Source organism: Strongylocentrotus purpuratus, unplaced genomic scaffold, assembly GCF_000002235.5.
Source record: "Strongylocentrotus purpuratus isolate Spur 01 unplaced genomic scaffold, Spur_5.0 spur5_scaffold_2, whole genome shotgun sequence".
In the NCBI taxonomy this organism is placed as follows: Eukaryota; Metazoa; Echinodermata; class Echinoidea; order Camarodonta; family Strongylocentrotidae; genus Strongylocentrotus; species Strongylocentrotus purpuratus.
The window spans coordinates 18,659,770-18,673,672 of NW_022145605.1; the positions used below are offsets into that span (position 1 = coordinate 18,659,770).

General features: G+C 35.9%; 1 protein-coding gene across 2 annotated transcripts in view; it reads right to left on the reverse strand.

Moving 5' to 3' along the window:
• The window catches only part of LOC585491 (T-box transcription factor TBX1), a 47,772-nt gene that overhangs the window by 3,290 nt on the left and 30,579 nt on the right, over positions 1 to 13,903 (reverse strand). For both annotated transcript variants that reach the window (XM_011664532.2, XM_011664531.2), the window contains exons 3-8: positions 8,825 to 8,906; positions 7,893 to 8,084; positions 7,004 to 7,159; positions 2,802 to 2,869; positions 1,991 to 2,050; positions 78 to 208 (exon numbers count right to left, since the gene is read on the reverse strand). In XM_011664532.2, the coding sequence (XP_011662834.1) occupies positions 78 to 208; positions 1,991 to 2,050; positions 2,802 to 2,869; positions 7,004 to 7,159; positions 7,893 to 8,084; positions 8,825 to 8,906 (689 nt within the window). The remainder of the gene's footprint in view (positions 1 to 77; positions 209 to 1,990; positions 2,051 to 2,801; positions 2,870 to 7,003; positions 7,160 to 7,892; positions 8,085 to 8,824; positions 8,907 to 13,903) is intronic.

Here is a 13,903-nt window from a genome sequence, read left to right on the forward strand (position 1 = left end):
ACTGAAGTGACACTTGGAAAACGGGGAAACTAGGAAAAGAAAAACGGAAAAAAGCGATCGAGGAGAAGAAAACTTACTTATGTCGTTCGGATGTTGCGCTCTTTGTTGTACTGGGCGACTTCTTGTGATACCCACGATTTGTAGCGAGCTGGGACGGTGGTGGTTACGGGCTCGTGGACCGTTGCCATGAGGCAGGATCTCGATGATGCTGCAAGAAAAGAAACAAAAGGCAACATTCATATTAATGATACTAGTAGACAGTGGTGGAACCGTCCAATTATTCATGTACCAGGCTTCAAAAGATGGTTTCAGTTAAAAATTCAGGGGCTTCTTGCTTAAAGGATTGTCATTTCAAATGTGGTTCAAAAAACAAATACAAATTCTAAATTTACGATCTGATTGATTGGATGCTTGGGTTGATTTGGGGTTGCGTTTTAGACCACTTTCTCACTCACTTCCTGGACCGATCTACGTTTGATTGGTCTCACTGTGAGTGTGAAAGCACAACCGATCCAGAAGACCACTTTGCCCATAAGACCACTTCGCGATGTGGTCTTCTGGACCGGTTCGCTTCCTAGATCGCCCCCAACTAACGTGCAGTGTGATATCAAACTGAGCCAGGAGGCGATCTTCAAGGGAGTGTGTTTTGGAGGAAAAGTAATGAAAGGGAGAAAGAGATTACAATTTAAAAGAATAACAAAAGACATTAAGAGAAAATGACAGATAGATAAACAAAGAATAACATGAGAAAACTTAAGATAGAAAGAGAAAATGATAGAACGATTTTTAAAAAAATTACATAAGAGAAGAAGATAAAAGAAATATGATAAGAAAACATTAAACAAAGAAGCTTACAAAATAGTAAAGATAAAAAATATGTTGTAATGAACAACTATTTTTTATTACGACTGTGTATTCAACAGAAGAAACTATGTTACCTTTTAATACACAGAGGAAGCAAATTTCACTTAAATTCAATTAATGACTGACATTTTCTTACTATCGGGGAATCTATGGACAGATCCAATTCTGAAAATAAATCTAAAATTAATCTTTCTTTCCTTTTTTTTCCCTTACTTTTATCAATCCCCGATGTTTTTGTAAATCTGTCTGCTATAATCGAATGGCACAATTAAAAGGGGTTTTCCCAAACTCTTTCACCTCTAAATATATCTGGAAAATCAATGAGATATATCTTTATTCGTTAAAAAAAAAGTGATGCCGAATCCATGAAAGTTGATGTATGATTTCACACCAGCGAGTGCAACACTGACACTATGATGAATCACGTGTCACTACTGGATGGTGCAACAGAGAGGTGCTAATTACTTATACCAACATCACAGTGCCATCCCGTGGGTGTCATACGTGAAACATGATCTGTTACCAGTCTCTTAGTATGGTGGCTTGGGGAAAGTTAAAGAAATGGCGAATTCATGTTTCATGTTTCATGTTTCGTTGCGAGTTAGTATTCTCTTATAAGCGAATTTCGATTTACAAATAAGCGAATAAACTGTGAGGAAAACCGAATTACTGATTAATTATGAACAATGAATATGGATCTTTTTGCTATGATCTAAAGCTCAAAATGTTGAAAGGGTCTCTAGACGTTTAATCACATCTTCAACTACCAAACATGCAGAAAAATGAGCGTGATGTAAAATAAACTAATATTAACACAACAGGCAAGCATGAAACTAATAACGCTGGAAGAAATAGATATACAAATATATTCTATTCAATTTGAAGAGAAATTGAGTCATTGCAATAACTACTTTAGAAAATTATTGAACTAAAAATACATCAAATGCGAATATATTAAGTAATGTACAGTAGGCTGACTTTAAAAGTGTCATTTATGAATTTCGAAGGATAGATGTATCATAAACGCAAAGCAATATGTGACTTGTGAAACAGGTTGTATTATTCGGTGGTATAAATCAGGTAAAAATCATAATGGATGAAAAAAAAATAATAGGAAATAATTTACCGGGGGCAACTGTTCTTGTAGTTGGAGGTAGCCACCCCCAGATCTCGGCACGGGCCATAACTGCAAATAATCAAACCAAAACAACAGCCAGTTGATAATAAAGGAACTAATACAAAAACAATTCTGAAAATTATAAAAGCACAGGTAAAATATAAATGTTCGGATTTAACGTATAAGGTTGCATGGGGTAGGAAACATGGCGCTCAATAAAAAGAAGTCATTGGAAAAATAATTTTCCAGAAACGTAATCTGTAACCAAGTATAAATTGTTATGTTTCTACTTAATGTTTTCAATAATTCTAATGTGTGAAATGTGAGGTCAGATATCATAAAATTATATGAAAAACCTCTAAAACATGTAGTAATTTGTATTTGTAATCATTATGATTATGGAATTGTAATAAATCTGCTTTAAACAAACGTAGAAGAGAGAAAAAAGGTCTAATGTAAATCTCCATGATAATTATGATCAAGATACAAAGAGCGATGTGATATATCTGTGTGTGTTCTTATGAAACTGTTATAGTCATGAAGAAATAATAGAGACTCTTGCGTCCAGAAATTGCAATACTTCACATATAATAGGGAGAGTATCATACGAGCCCACCTCCATTTTGTATAGGTAAGGTGCATGTAATAGAGTTCAAAGTGATGTCCATCAGTGACCTTTTATCTATAACAAATGCTAAATTTCTATGAAAAATTTGCTCTCAGCCAATCACATGCCATGATTTCAGTAGCTTATAACAGTAGCTTGTAACTTGTTATTGATATCAAGTTTTATGAAACGGGCCCTAGATCTAGAACTCACCAATCATCAGGATCGCACTCTCTGAAGCCTTTCGCAAAGGGATTGCTGGCAATCTTCAGCTGTGTTATCTGTGATGAAGAGAAAAATAACACCATAATTACACAGGGCATATTTCAAGGAAATTTTGACAGGCTATTGAAATACATCTTTGATATCCTTTTGTCGTCGTAATTAATTCCTAATATTGACGGTATTAGGGGACGCTCACACACACGCTCACGCGCACACAAGTTATGTATGCAGACTCAGTTTAATGTAAAAGGAGACGATAGAGGGGGAAATATACTGGGAGAAAGAAAGGCAGAGAAAAAATAGAGATATAGAAGGAGTGAGAGAGGGGAAGGGGTGCCAGCATGAGCATTTGAATTTCGAATCATAATTTTTTTGTCCTTACTCTTTAAATGGTCCTAACATTACAAAATCCACCCCCCCCCCCCTGCCCCTCGTCGAAGGTCAGTGCCCGCGGGGCGAATTTGCATTACAAGACAAACTAATTAATCGTGATGTGGCAATTAAAACGATTAGCATCGTTATTCAGACGTAACAGATCCTGTTTGTCACGTGACCCTGAATTACCCAGTCACGACGCAGCCGTGATGGAGCTCATGCACGCGGTAAGTTTCAGGCTTTGCATAATATACTTGTCTTGTACTCAAGGGTGGCGATAAGGGGGCTGGGGTGATTGTCCCCTCCAACACATATTATTACCTATTAAGAGTCAGTTAGTAGTGAAATTATAGCATTATTTGGCTTGCTTGTTGCGACATAGGCTTCCGAATACATCAGAACCAGTATTCATTGTTTGCTGGATTGTAAGTTATAATTTGACATTACCTTGCAAATATTTAGAATGTCAATGAATTTGGTTTTTATGGTTTTGTGATATAAGCCTATTTTACACCTGTAATTTATCATCATTCAATTACACCTCTAATTTCACTATCCAAAACCGCAGCGTTATGAAAACTGCGTCACCATTTTGAAGTACATTATCACTTTAAAGTGGAAGATAACACATTTTACTTGGGAACAACAGATTGCGGTTTCATTTTTTAGGTTAATAAGATCTCCCCGGACCCCAAGGAACAAAATCATAACAGATATAGAGACTCATCTTAGAGCCAGAGGCATTGGTTTAGGACTAGGTCTATGGGAGAGACAGAGAGACAGGCGCCGTGTGTAATTTTTGGCGCGAAATGTGATACAATATCTATCTCATCTCCCGGACGCATGGGAAACAGCAGAACATTATCTGATATTTAAACCAATAGGCTGGTTGTGTTGACTGATGGCACTTGGAAGAAACAAAGGGGGCTGGCCCCGTCAGCATATCAGAAGGAAGGGCAAGGTGTGCGATGTACCCCTCCTGAATCCTGATCAGAGCCAACTACACACAGAGTTTGCCTAACTTGTTTCCAGTGTCACAACATAGCGTATATTCTTTTATTTTAGGCCCTGCCAACAAAGCAGTTATCCCCCTATTGTGGCCACTCAAACCGGGTTGCCCTAGCTCTCCTCATCGATGGCACTGCTCCTGATATATTTTCGACTATCATCACTCAAAACATCAATCCCGACTTGACATCCAACCAATCTAAACCGCCTTTTGTGTTCGGTTTTAAAGCTTCAATTCATGAATGCCAATGTTTAATTCCCCTTTTTTTTTTTAAATATATATATATATATAGAGTAATATCTTCCCCCTAAAGCAAATCGGGGCCCTCGAAAACTTGTTCAATTGCTGAACTAAATAAATATACCACCGTAAGCTCAGACATTTTTCCTTTGCTAACGCAAAGTTCTGGATACGCCACTGGTTGGCCCAAGCCGGGGTTGGGTCGGCGGAAAATTGGACCGTTTGAGATCATTTTATTCCCCGTGGTGGGAAGACGAAGAGGTTGTTTTGTGATTTGATAGGGGGAGTCATGAAGGGGGATCGAGCTCTTCTTACCAAAACCCTTTCCTTCACTGTAGATAAAGATCAGACAGGTCTAATTCAGGGTAGGATTAAGGAAGAATAGTGTTTGAATTTCATCGGTGACTGAGAACAGAATAAAGGGAGCCGGGTGGACTAACTTGGTACCAGTTTGCAAACTCCCATGTGATAGGGCAAAGATCCCTTTCTGATTTTAAAATTTGGCGACATAAGTAAGCAATTTCATGGGCGACTTAAGATGCTATTGTAACCGCCTTCATCTTTTATATACTACACTTTAATATTGTTTGAAAAAACACAACAACGAAACAGAAACAAAAAAGTATTCACAAGTACAGGTAAGCGGTCATTGTAATCATAGGCACAATTTCATAATTGTTATTCTGGTAAAGACTAACATGAATGATGTACACAATAATGTGATAACCTTTCGACTCCTTCCTTTCGATACTATACTAAAACTTACCCCGTATTAGATTTGTGACCAATAATATGTTGTTGGTGTTTCATTTGTTACATGAGCAATACGCACATCTAAAATTATTCCTTCATGTTGGGTAGAAGAGTTTATAACACCCGGATGGGATCAGAATAATAACACACATCCATGCCCAAGACTCAGTGTAAATTTAAGACCTCTTCAACTGTTTTCGTCGAAATATCTCACATAGCTATCTCCTTACTATCAGAATGTAATAAACCAATATGGTCGCATATAGCCAGCGATAGCTTTAGGCTGTGGCTTTTTTCTTATAGTTCTGATTCTTGCCCAGTATTTGCTTTTGTGATCCTAGCTGTATATTCCCTTTGCACTCTCGAGGTTATAGGTCAAAGCCGAGTTGCAGATGCAAGTTCAAACGAACAACACACCGCTGAATGTTAAAGAGCAATCCAACCTTGATAGCAAACTACTCTTAGAAGAAAGCAGAAAATCAGAGAAGTAGACTGCAGGTGATAGTTTGAATTAAATCGGACAAAATATAGAAAGTGATGAATTTTTAAAAGTTGTAATCACTATAGGTATTAGCTCTTCAAATTGGCTGAATCGGTAATCTGTGATGTAGTGGCGGACAACCCCCGACATGTTCAGGACACACATAATGACTTTTTATCATTCTTCTTCAAATATTTGGACTCGGGATTGTCTTTTCTTTTTGGAGAATCTGTAATAATAAATTATCCATAATATATCTTAACTAGTGCCCCAAGGAGAAAAACATATATTAGCGATATTTGTGTACTTGACAAACGAAAGAGTTATTCATCACTACTCACTACGTAACAAACCACTGACAAACTTGCCAATTTGATATTCGCTAAGCTGTAGTGATCTTATATTTCAACATTCATAACTGTATTATTATTTTTTCGATTTATTTCAAACTTTCGCCAATCTGTTTCTATGATTTTCCAGCTTCCATTCAAATGAACTATACAAAGGTTGAATTGCCCTTTACATTAATGCATATATACCCCTACTACGACTCATTCCATCTATAAACATGCTTGCATGCATACAAGTATGAGTAGTGAATACCAAATGTATAGACCTACATGCAAACTGTTTGAGGACAAGATAAATTCGTTTTAAATTATATGAGTGATACACTTGAAAGCTAAAACTCAGTCCCCATTCTAATAGCTGAGAATTATATGCGCTCAAGAATACACCTGTGATAGTGTGACAAGGAATTGATACAAACTTGCTTTAAAAAACATAGATGTAAATATTGCACATGGTTTAAAGTTGCATTTTGCTCTTTTCCAAATACAAAAAATTACGCAACAACACCACTTTTTAGAGGCACTACAGCCATATGTGGTTTAAAATATGCAGATAGAAATAAATAACAGAACATTTTACACCAGTGCCCTTCTTCTTCACCGATTCCTTTCGATAAATTCCAATATGTCTATTGGCTGTTGCAAATTTAACAGGTATGGTTTAATATGGTCATGCTTCGTATTAGCTCATTAAAACCAAAACATACATAAAATATGATGAACTTGTTCTGTGGTTCTGATAATTATGCAGTAACTGCGATGAAGTGTGTCTCTGAAAAGATGAAACATGTAACAAACAAACGCACACAAAACAACTTTGAACAAACACACAAACAAAAATAACTCAGGTATAATTAACTTACTCTGTGGTTCTGATATGCTGTGACTGCAGTGAATTGTGTCTCTGTAAAGATGAAACATGTAACAAACAAACGCACACAAAACAAACAAACAAACAAAAATACCCCAGGTATTAACTTACTCTGTGGTTCTGATATGCTGTGACTGCAGTGAATTGTGTCTCTGGAAAGATGAAACATTTGAAATCTCTTTCCGGTGCGTTCTCAAAGTCCTTTCGTCCGCTTACATGAACAACGTGGAACCGAGGTTGATAGCGATGCATTGAATTTAAGATAATCTAAAGTCACAAACAAAAAAAGAAAACATCAAACTTTTCACACTCTAATACCTGAAGTGTTTAACCAAAGTTAGAAAAAGCCGTGGAGACGCAGTCTTTCAAAATGGTAGATCCATAATCACTTTCACAGCTGGATGCAACTGTTATAGTGCGAGGTCCAGAAAATTATGAATGACCAAAACAATTTTTAAATGCTATCACTCCTTCGCCCGGTTGGTTTAAAATATAATTTAATATTCATTTTGCAGAGCGAACTCCATCCCAGATGTGAATATCGATCATGGATACAAATACAAATACAACAAATACAACTGAAATCCATATTGATCAACTTTGAAAGTATGAAACATATCAATATTGAAAAGTGAATTCAATCAGTGTGTTATGTCAATCAAAATATTTTATCAGGGAGATATCATTATGATAATAATTGTTATGTGCTGCTTCATTTACTTGATATTATAAATTGATTGGGTTTTGGGGTTGCTTTTAATAATTATATTAGAAAATTGAATAAATAGAATGTGAATTGGATCTCTTTTTCTAATTAGTAGTTTCGTCGGGAAATGAATTAATTCGTTCTTTCATTGTAATATGTAATAATTTGATTGTGGCACATTGTTAATCACATATCTATTTCTCCCATTGTTATCTATCTGTTTGTATTTGTATTTGAAATAAAATCTCAAAAGGTTTTGGTTGCAGTAAAGAAATAATAATGATAGCAACTTACATGCCCATTATCATCGAGAAGATTATTCGTCAGCTTGAGTTTGTCAAACGATACAATTTGCTTCATCCACATCGCACCACGGGCTGGGGAGTCCGGGTGAACGTGTATCCTACCCGGCATCTCCGGGTCGGCTTTACCAGCTACTAGCCAACTTGAGCTGTGGAAAGCATAACGGTATCTCTTGTCGTCAACCTGTATAGGTGAGAGAGAGAAAGAGAGAGAAAGAGAGAGAGAGAAAGAGAGAGAGAGAGAGAGAAAGAGAGAGAGAGAGATAGAGATGGGAAAGAAAGAGAGAGAGAGAGAGAGCGGGTAGACAGACAGTCAAATAGTAGAAATAAAGATAGAGATATAGATAGGGAGATTGGTTGATAGACAGATAGTCAAAATAGTAGAAGAAAAGGAGAAAGAGAGAAAGAAATACAGATGGAGGAGTGACATGAAGAGAATGAGAGAGAGAGAGTAAAAAGAGAAGGCAAAGAAAGAAAAAATCCGGAGAGACGGAGGAAGAAACGAATAAAATTGTAAGAAGAGGGATAGAAGAGAGGGAGAGAGAGAGATGGGAGAGAGAGAGAAAGAGAAAGCGGGTAGAAGATTGAAATAGGGTTCACTCACTCGAAATTGAGTACCTTATGTCTATTTTCGTGTATGAATAAGTAACCGCTCACAATATTTTACATCACAATTCTTACGATCCCACTTTCTATATGTACATTCTATATGTTTATAATTATTATTGAAAGATTATCAAAAGGAATAAAACATGTACAACCGATAATCATTTTAGAGTTTTCCTATATGTAGCGAACTGTTGGTTTACATGAATTCCCTCATTAGGGACATGCAGTTGGATTATACTGTAGATAAGAGATGGAATCCGCCATTGCCCCGTTCATTCATAACAGGCAAGATAAATTCGAAGACCATGAACCTACCGGAACAAAGTCCATCATAAGGATGTATTCGGCCATAGGGTCCATCCCAGAGATCTTCACTTGAAAGGTAGGAAACATCCGTCTGAAAATAGAAGATTAAAAAATGAAAAATTAAATCCATGGTGATTCGGAGATTAATCGAGAAGTATTTATAGAATTTAATAGTAGAATTCTCGGAATTAGTAATCATTGAAATCAATAACTGTCGATTGACTTGTTTAATGCGTTGTATAAGAGTTTTTTTTAATTCACCTTTGAAACAAATCATCACTTACTTTATCGATAACGCTCCTTATTTTCCTAAATACTAATCTATTAAACTCATATATACTAGTATTTACTTTATTAAAATTAGTTATGTTGCATTTTATTAGCCTATATTAAATTGAATGCAGTTAACACGGGTAAAGTTAATCGTTTTGATGGAGATAGAATCCCATAAATCTTGTCGTTGACTTCTTGATCAATTCTAAAATTATGTATTGAAATAAATCAATAAGTCGATTGGCTATAGAATGCTATTACCGGAGTCTTTAACTTATGTCTACTTTGTGCTTTCTTCAAGAGAATAAAGATTTTGGATGGTATATTCTCCACTTAGTAGACTATATAGCATCATTCTTTCATCTTCATGAACAAAGTTGGGTTGTAACTCACAGCTCAATCATAAATAACAAACGTCAACAAATTGTGGAGGTTTGTTATTCTATTGTCACTTCAAAGGTTAAAATTTTACTTAGCCCAACCTATCAACATCTTGTCGACGCCAAAACCCAGCATCTTTCATCTTGTCAACTTTAAATAAAGTGTCAACGGGAAAGTTATACGGCTTGAACTATGTACACTTTTCAGGATTTGCGACTGACAAGCAAGCACATTCGATTTCAGTTTTGTTTCTTATAATTGGTTGTTTGTTAGGATCACATTCTTGCGTCAAATCGTATATTTATTTCATAATTCATGGCCAGGTTTTCTCTTGCTCAAACCCCAAGCCAAAGACCAATTGCGAAGTCTATGCGATGCATCCCTGGCAATATGCTGCGTGCAAAACGCTCCACATTTTCATATCGGAATTGAAACTGTCGTCTGATCACTGCATTGCGCGCGAAAACACTTGCGCCAAAAGTTGACAACAAATTTGTCAACGTCAAATTTGGATGTAACCCCGCATCATCAACTGACAGTTTGAGCGTTTGAAAGAACGTAGTTGACTACGCTGGACAGAATTGGATCTGGGGGAGTTCTTGTATACTTTCTCTTCGGCTAGATGATGTATTCGTTTTGGCGTGACCGTATTCCATTTCTTGTGTTATTGATGACGTAGAAGGCTGAAGTGAAATGGCATTCCCCTTAACTTTCTTGATGGGGACATGGTGGAGAGATATGCGTAGCAATACACCTATATATCTCTCTCCCTTCGACAGTCTTAATCGTTTTACCAACAAACAAAACATTTTGTTGACAATTTATGTTTAAAATAATATATACGTTTGTTGGGCAGAGTCACACCCTTTACATTACACCAAATTTGGTCCTATGATTTTGCCGGGGGGGGGGATTCATGAGTCTTATCGTTATTCATGAAATTTATCACAGCGATAATCTTTACCGATTTCGCGCTAGGTTGATAGGGAGAGTTAATTCCTACCATTCGCAATTCTGTTTCGGGATTTTAAAAACAGTTTGGGTTTTACAGATATGCCTTTTGATACATTGTAGATGCTTTAGACAGTGATAATCGTTCATTCCTCTATAGCACAAACGTAGGATGACACACATGCTCAATATTTCAACAATAAAACACGAAATACTTATTTCCATTGTGATACAGTTACAAACTTCATTGTCTTTTGAGAAAACCCCAATCACAACGACTTATGACTCATAAAGAATCGAGAGAATGTTCTTGTAATGAATTGACGCAATCGGTATGTCATCGGGCAACATCCCTGCCCGGCTGCCGAAGCTCCCGGGTATGCCCGAGGCTAGTCATGACCTCGGGTTCCGTAGCCGCAGGGCAGAACGCGGTGACATGCATAAGCCAGTGAGCAACTTGTCTTTGTTTTTCTTTATTCTTTTTTCCCCTGAAACTCATCTACAACGTGTTCATAATGGAACGATTTCCGTTTCGGATGACTAATACTTCATTGTAGCTTCAAACGTTTTATTTTTCTTTCTCGAAGTTTTTGTTTGTGTTAGTCTTCAAATATCGGATGACCAGTACATGAAACAACATACTGAAAGCATTCATGTACATATTTGTGTGTTTTGTTTGTTTATTTTTGTTGTTGTTTGTTTAATGTTTTTGATTTGTATTAATTTGTTTAATATTTATATGGTGTTACACAAAAACGCAACTATAAATAGAAGCACCATATTTAAACATCTTCCTCTCTCGCTTTCATTAAATAGCGAACAACAATTTCATTCCAAACACTGAACAAACACAAACTAATATCAATCAATAATTGTTTTCTAATAAAAAGGATATATGAATAACTGAAACAGCATACAATTTTCATGAAGACGTAGGCTTACAGTTACAAGCAGATACATACACAATTCTGCGTGTGGAATGTGTGTTACATAATAAATGGAATATAGCAACGTCTACGGACGGTATAACTCATGATATGATGTTATTATTTTATTGCATCTTTGCTTGTTGGGTGATTGGTTTGCTTGTTTTTGTAACTAAGTATGGATAGGTAATTTACATTAAATGATTTAAGTTAAGCGTCAAATATGCGTAATGATGTACTATGAGGTAAGAAGACATACAACGTAATGTTTTTCTGACTATTTTTGATAATATCGTATAATGTCGAAACCAAGATTCCTCTTTTTCTAATTCAATAGTAGCGTTCATGAATCACTATTTTCATTCACCGCACCCCCCGAAATATAGATGATAGAATGATGAAAAATAAAATATTGCAACAAATACGAGATGATTGTGAAGGGCGCACGCCTTGAAAATGATCACCAGCTATCAAGGGTAAGCATAAGCTTTCTATTATTGTGAAGTGCTAGCGACCGCCCAATAGATAGATGATGACGTTTTGTGGAGTATTTGAGAGCATTCATGGGGCAGACAGGGAGATAATACCAGCCTGTCATCGGGATCAAAAACTACGGGTACTCTACCAACGAGTGACACAACAATCTTCTATTCCAATATTATGCAGAGGTTCATGTACTTTCACGAAATGGTTGGTTGGTAGATGAAGTTGTGTTATTGTTCTCGTTTTCTCTGACTCTGTTTATTTCTCTTATACAACTGTATCTCCTCTTAACCTTCTTTTCAATTCCCTTTTCACCATAATAATCCCTCATCAATTCTCTTTCGTGCGCAATAGTTTCTGTAAATTCATTTCAATTTCTCTAAAAAGAATAGACTAAAGGGGGACATTAAAACGATGAACAGAAAAAAAGAGCACAAACGTAATTCTGCTGAATTGGTTGCATCTTCATCTGTGGCAGAAAAGGAAATAACACCCGTATAGCGCAGTACCAAGATATATTGTTAAACGAAAAGCAAAACAAACGTGAGGCATTACAACTCATTTTATTTTATTCTTTTTTATTCATCAATTACGACCCCCCCCCCCCCCCCCCCCAAAAAAATAAATAAATAAATAAATAAATAAATAAATAAATAAATAAATAAATAAATAAATAAATAAAAAATAAATAAATAAATAAATAAATAAATTTTAAAAAATGGAATATGTATTGGAGGTCTATTAGGATGAAAGAAAAAAAACATGAAAACTGATAGTTTATTCCAAGTGGGCTCCTAAACAATGTCGTTAAAACAAAAAAGCAAAAGATACTATACGAATATTTTTGTCTGAAATTGAATGACTCGGGTATACACAATATATAGAGTTTGCCTGATGTTAGTCTGTATTTCAAGCAGCATTAGAATGACCACAAAACGGATTTCTGACACTTAACCGTTTCCCGTCTCTTAAATTAGCGCGTTGACAAATACCGTCTGCTCACCCCCGATTAGTGTAGCATATTATCACATAATGACTTAATTTAATTACAAGCAAATTAATCAATCTTTCCGATTAAGACGACTTTACGTTCTTAAGGACGTCAAAGGAAAATGCTATCATTCTCGAGTGAATGTAAAGCTCTAGGCCATACATTTAGAGCAATGCTTCGATTTTTATTTTGCTGTTAGTCTTTTACTTGATATTACTCAATAATATCTTTATCACTAACAACAGCAATTTACACAGTTTATGTAGTGTTTATTCTGTGTACTATGTCCCCCCAAGCTCTTAAAAGATTTCCTGTCGCTCGAAAAAAACAAAAACAATGAGTCCATTTAAATTATTATTACTTCACAGTATCTGGAAGAGAGTAACAAAAAAAGTTAATTCATATTTTCGTTGTAAGAAAATTGTTTGGTCAAACTACACCCAGAGTTTAATTCCCAAAAGTACAAGTACAATTTTCCTTAGTTATTTGGGGGCATGTTCAATGAATCCTGCATAGCCTAGTTTAAAAGAAAAGATCGTCTTAACTAAAAAATAATAATCAAAGTGATAAATTAAAAAATATTTGTAATGTCATCAAACTAATTCAAAAAGTAGTTACAATAGAAGACTAAATTTAAAAAAATTACATTCACGGCGAAAAGGAAGAAAGTATGCAAGTCACCTCCGTTTCTTATGTAATCCTAAATAATACATTTCGTGGTACATGTGTAATGATGTAATATTATTCATATTTCACTTTTTGCTACCTCATTGGCAAAAAAACCCACAAATGTAGAAGATCCATTGGCAATCACTCGCCATCTCAACCGCGTCCTCCTGCTTCAATTGTCGGCTAATTTGCCATTTCGAGACGAATCTTTCCGATTGATTACATAACATTGTGACAATATCTTGATGGCATCGAGCATGTGCGCCATTTCCTCGTGATGAAACTTTTATGGTTCTTTACAATTACCGCGCAAGAATTACGGGGGCAGGCAGGGAGAATATTTCAGGTGTTTAATGACCCCATTTGAGAGTTTATGTTTGATTCGTCAAGTGAGTCTGCAAGCCTATATGCTAA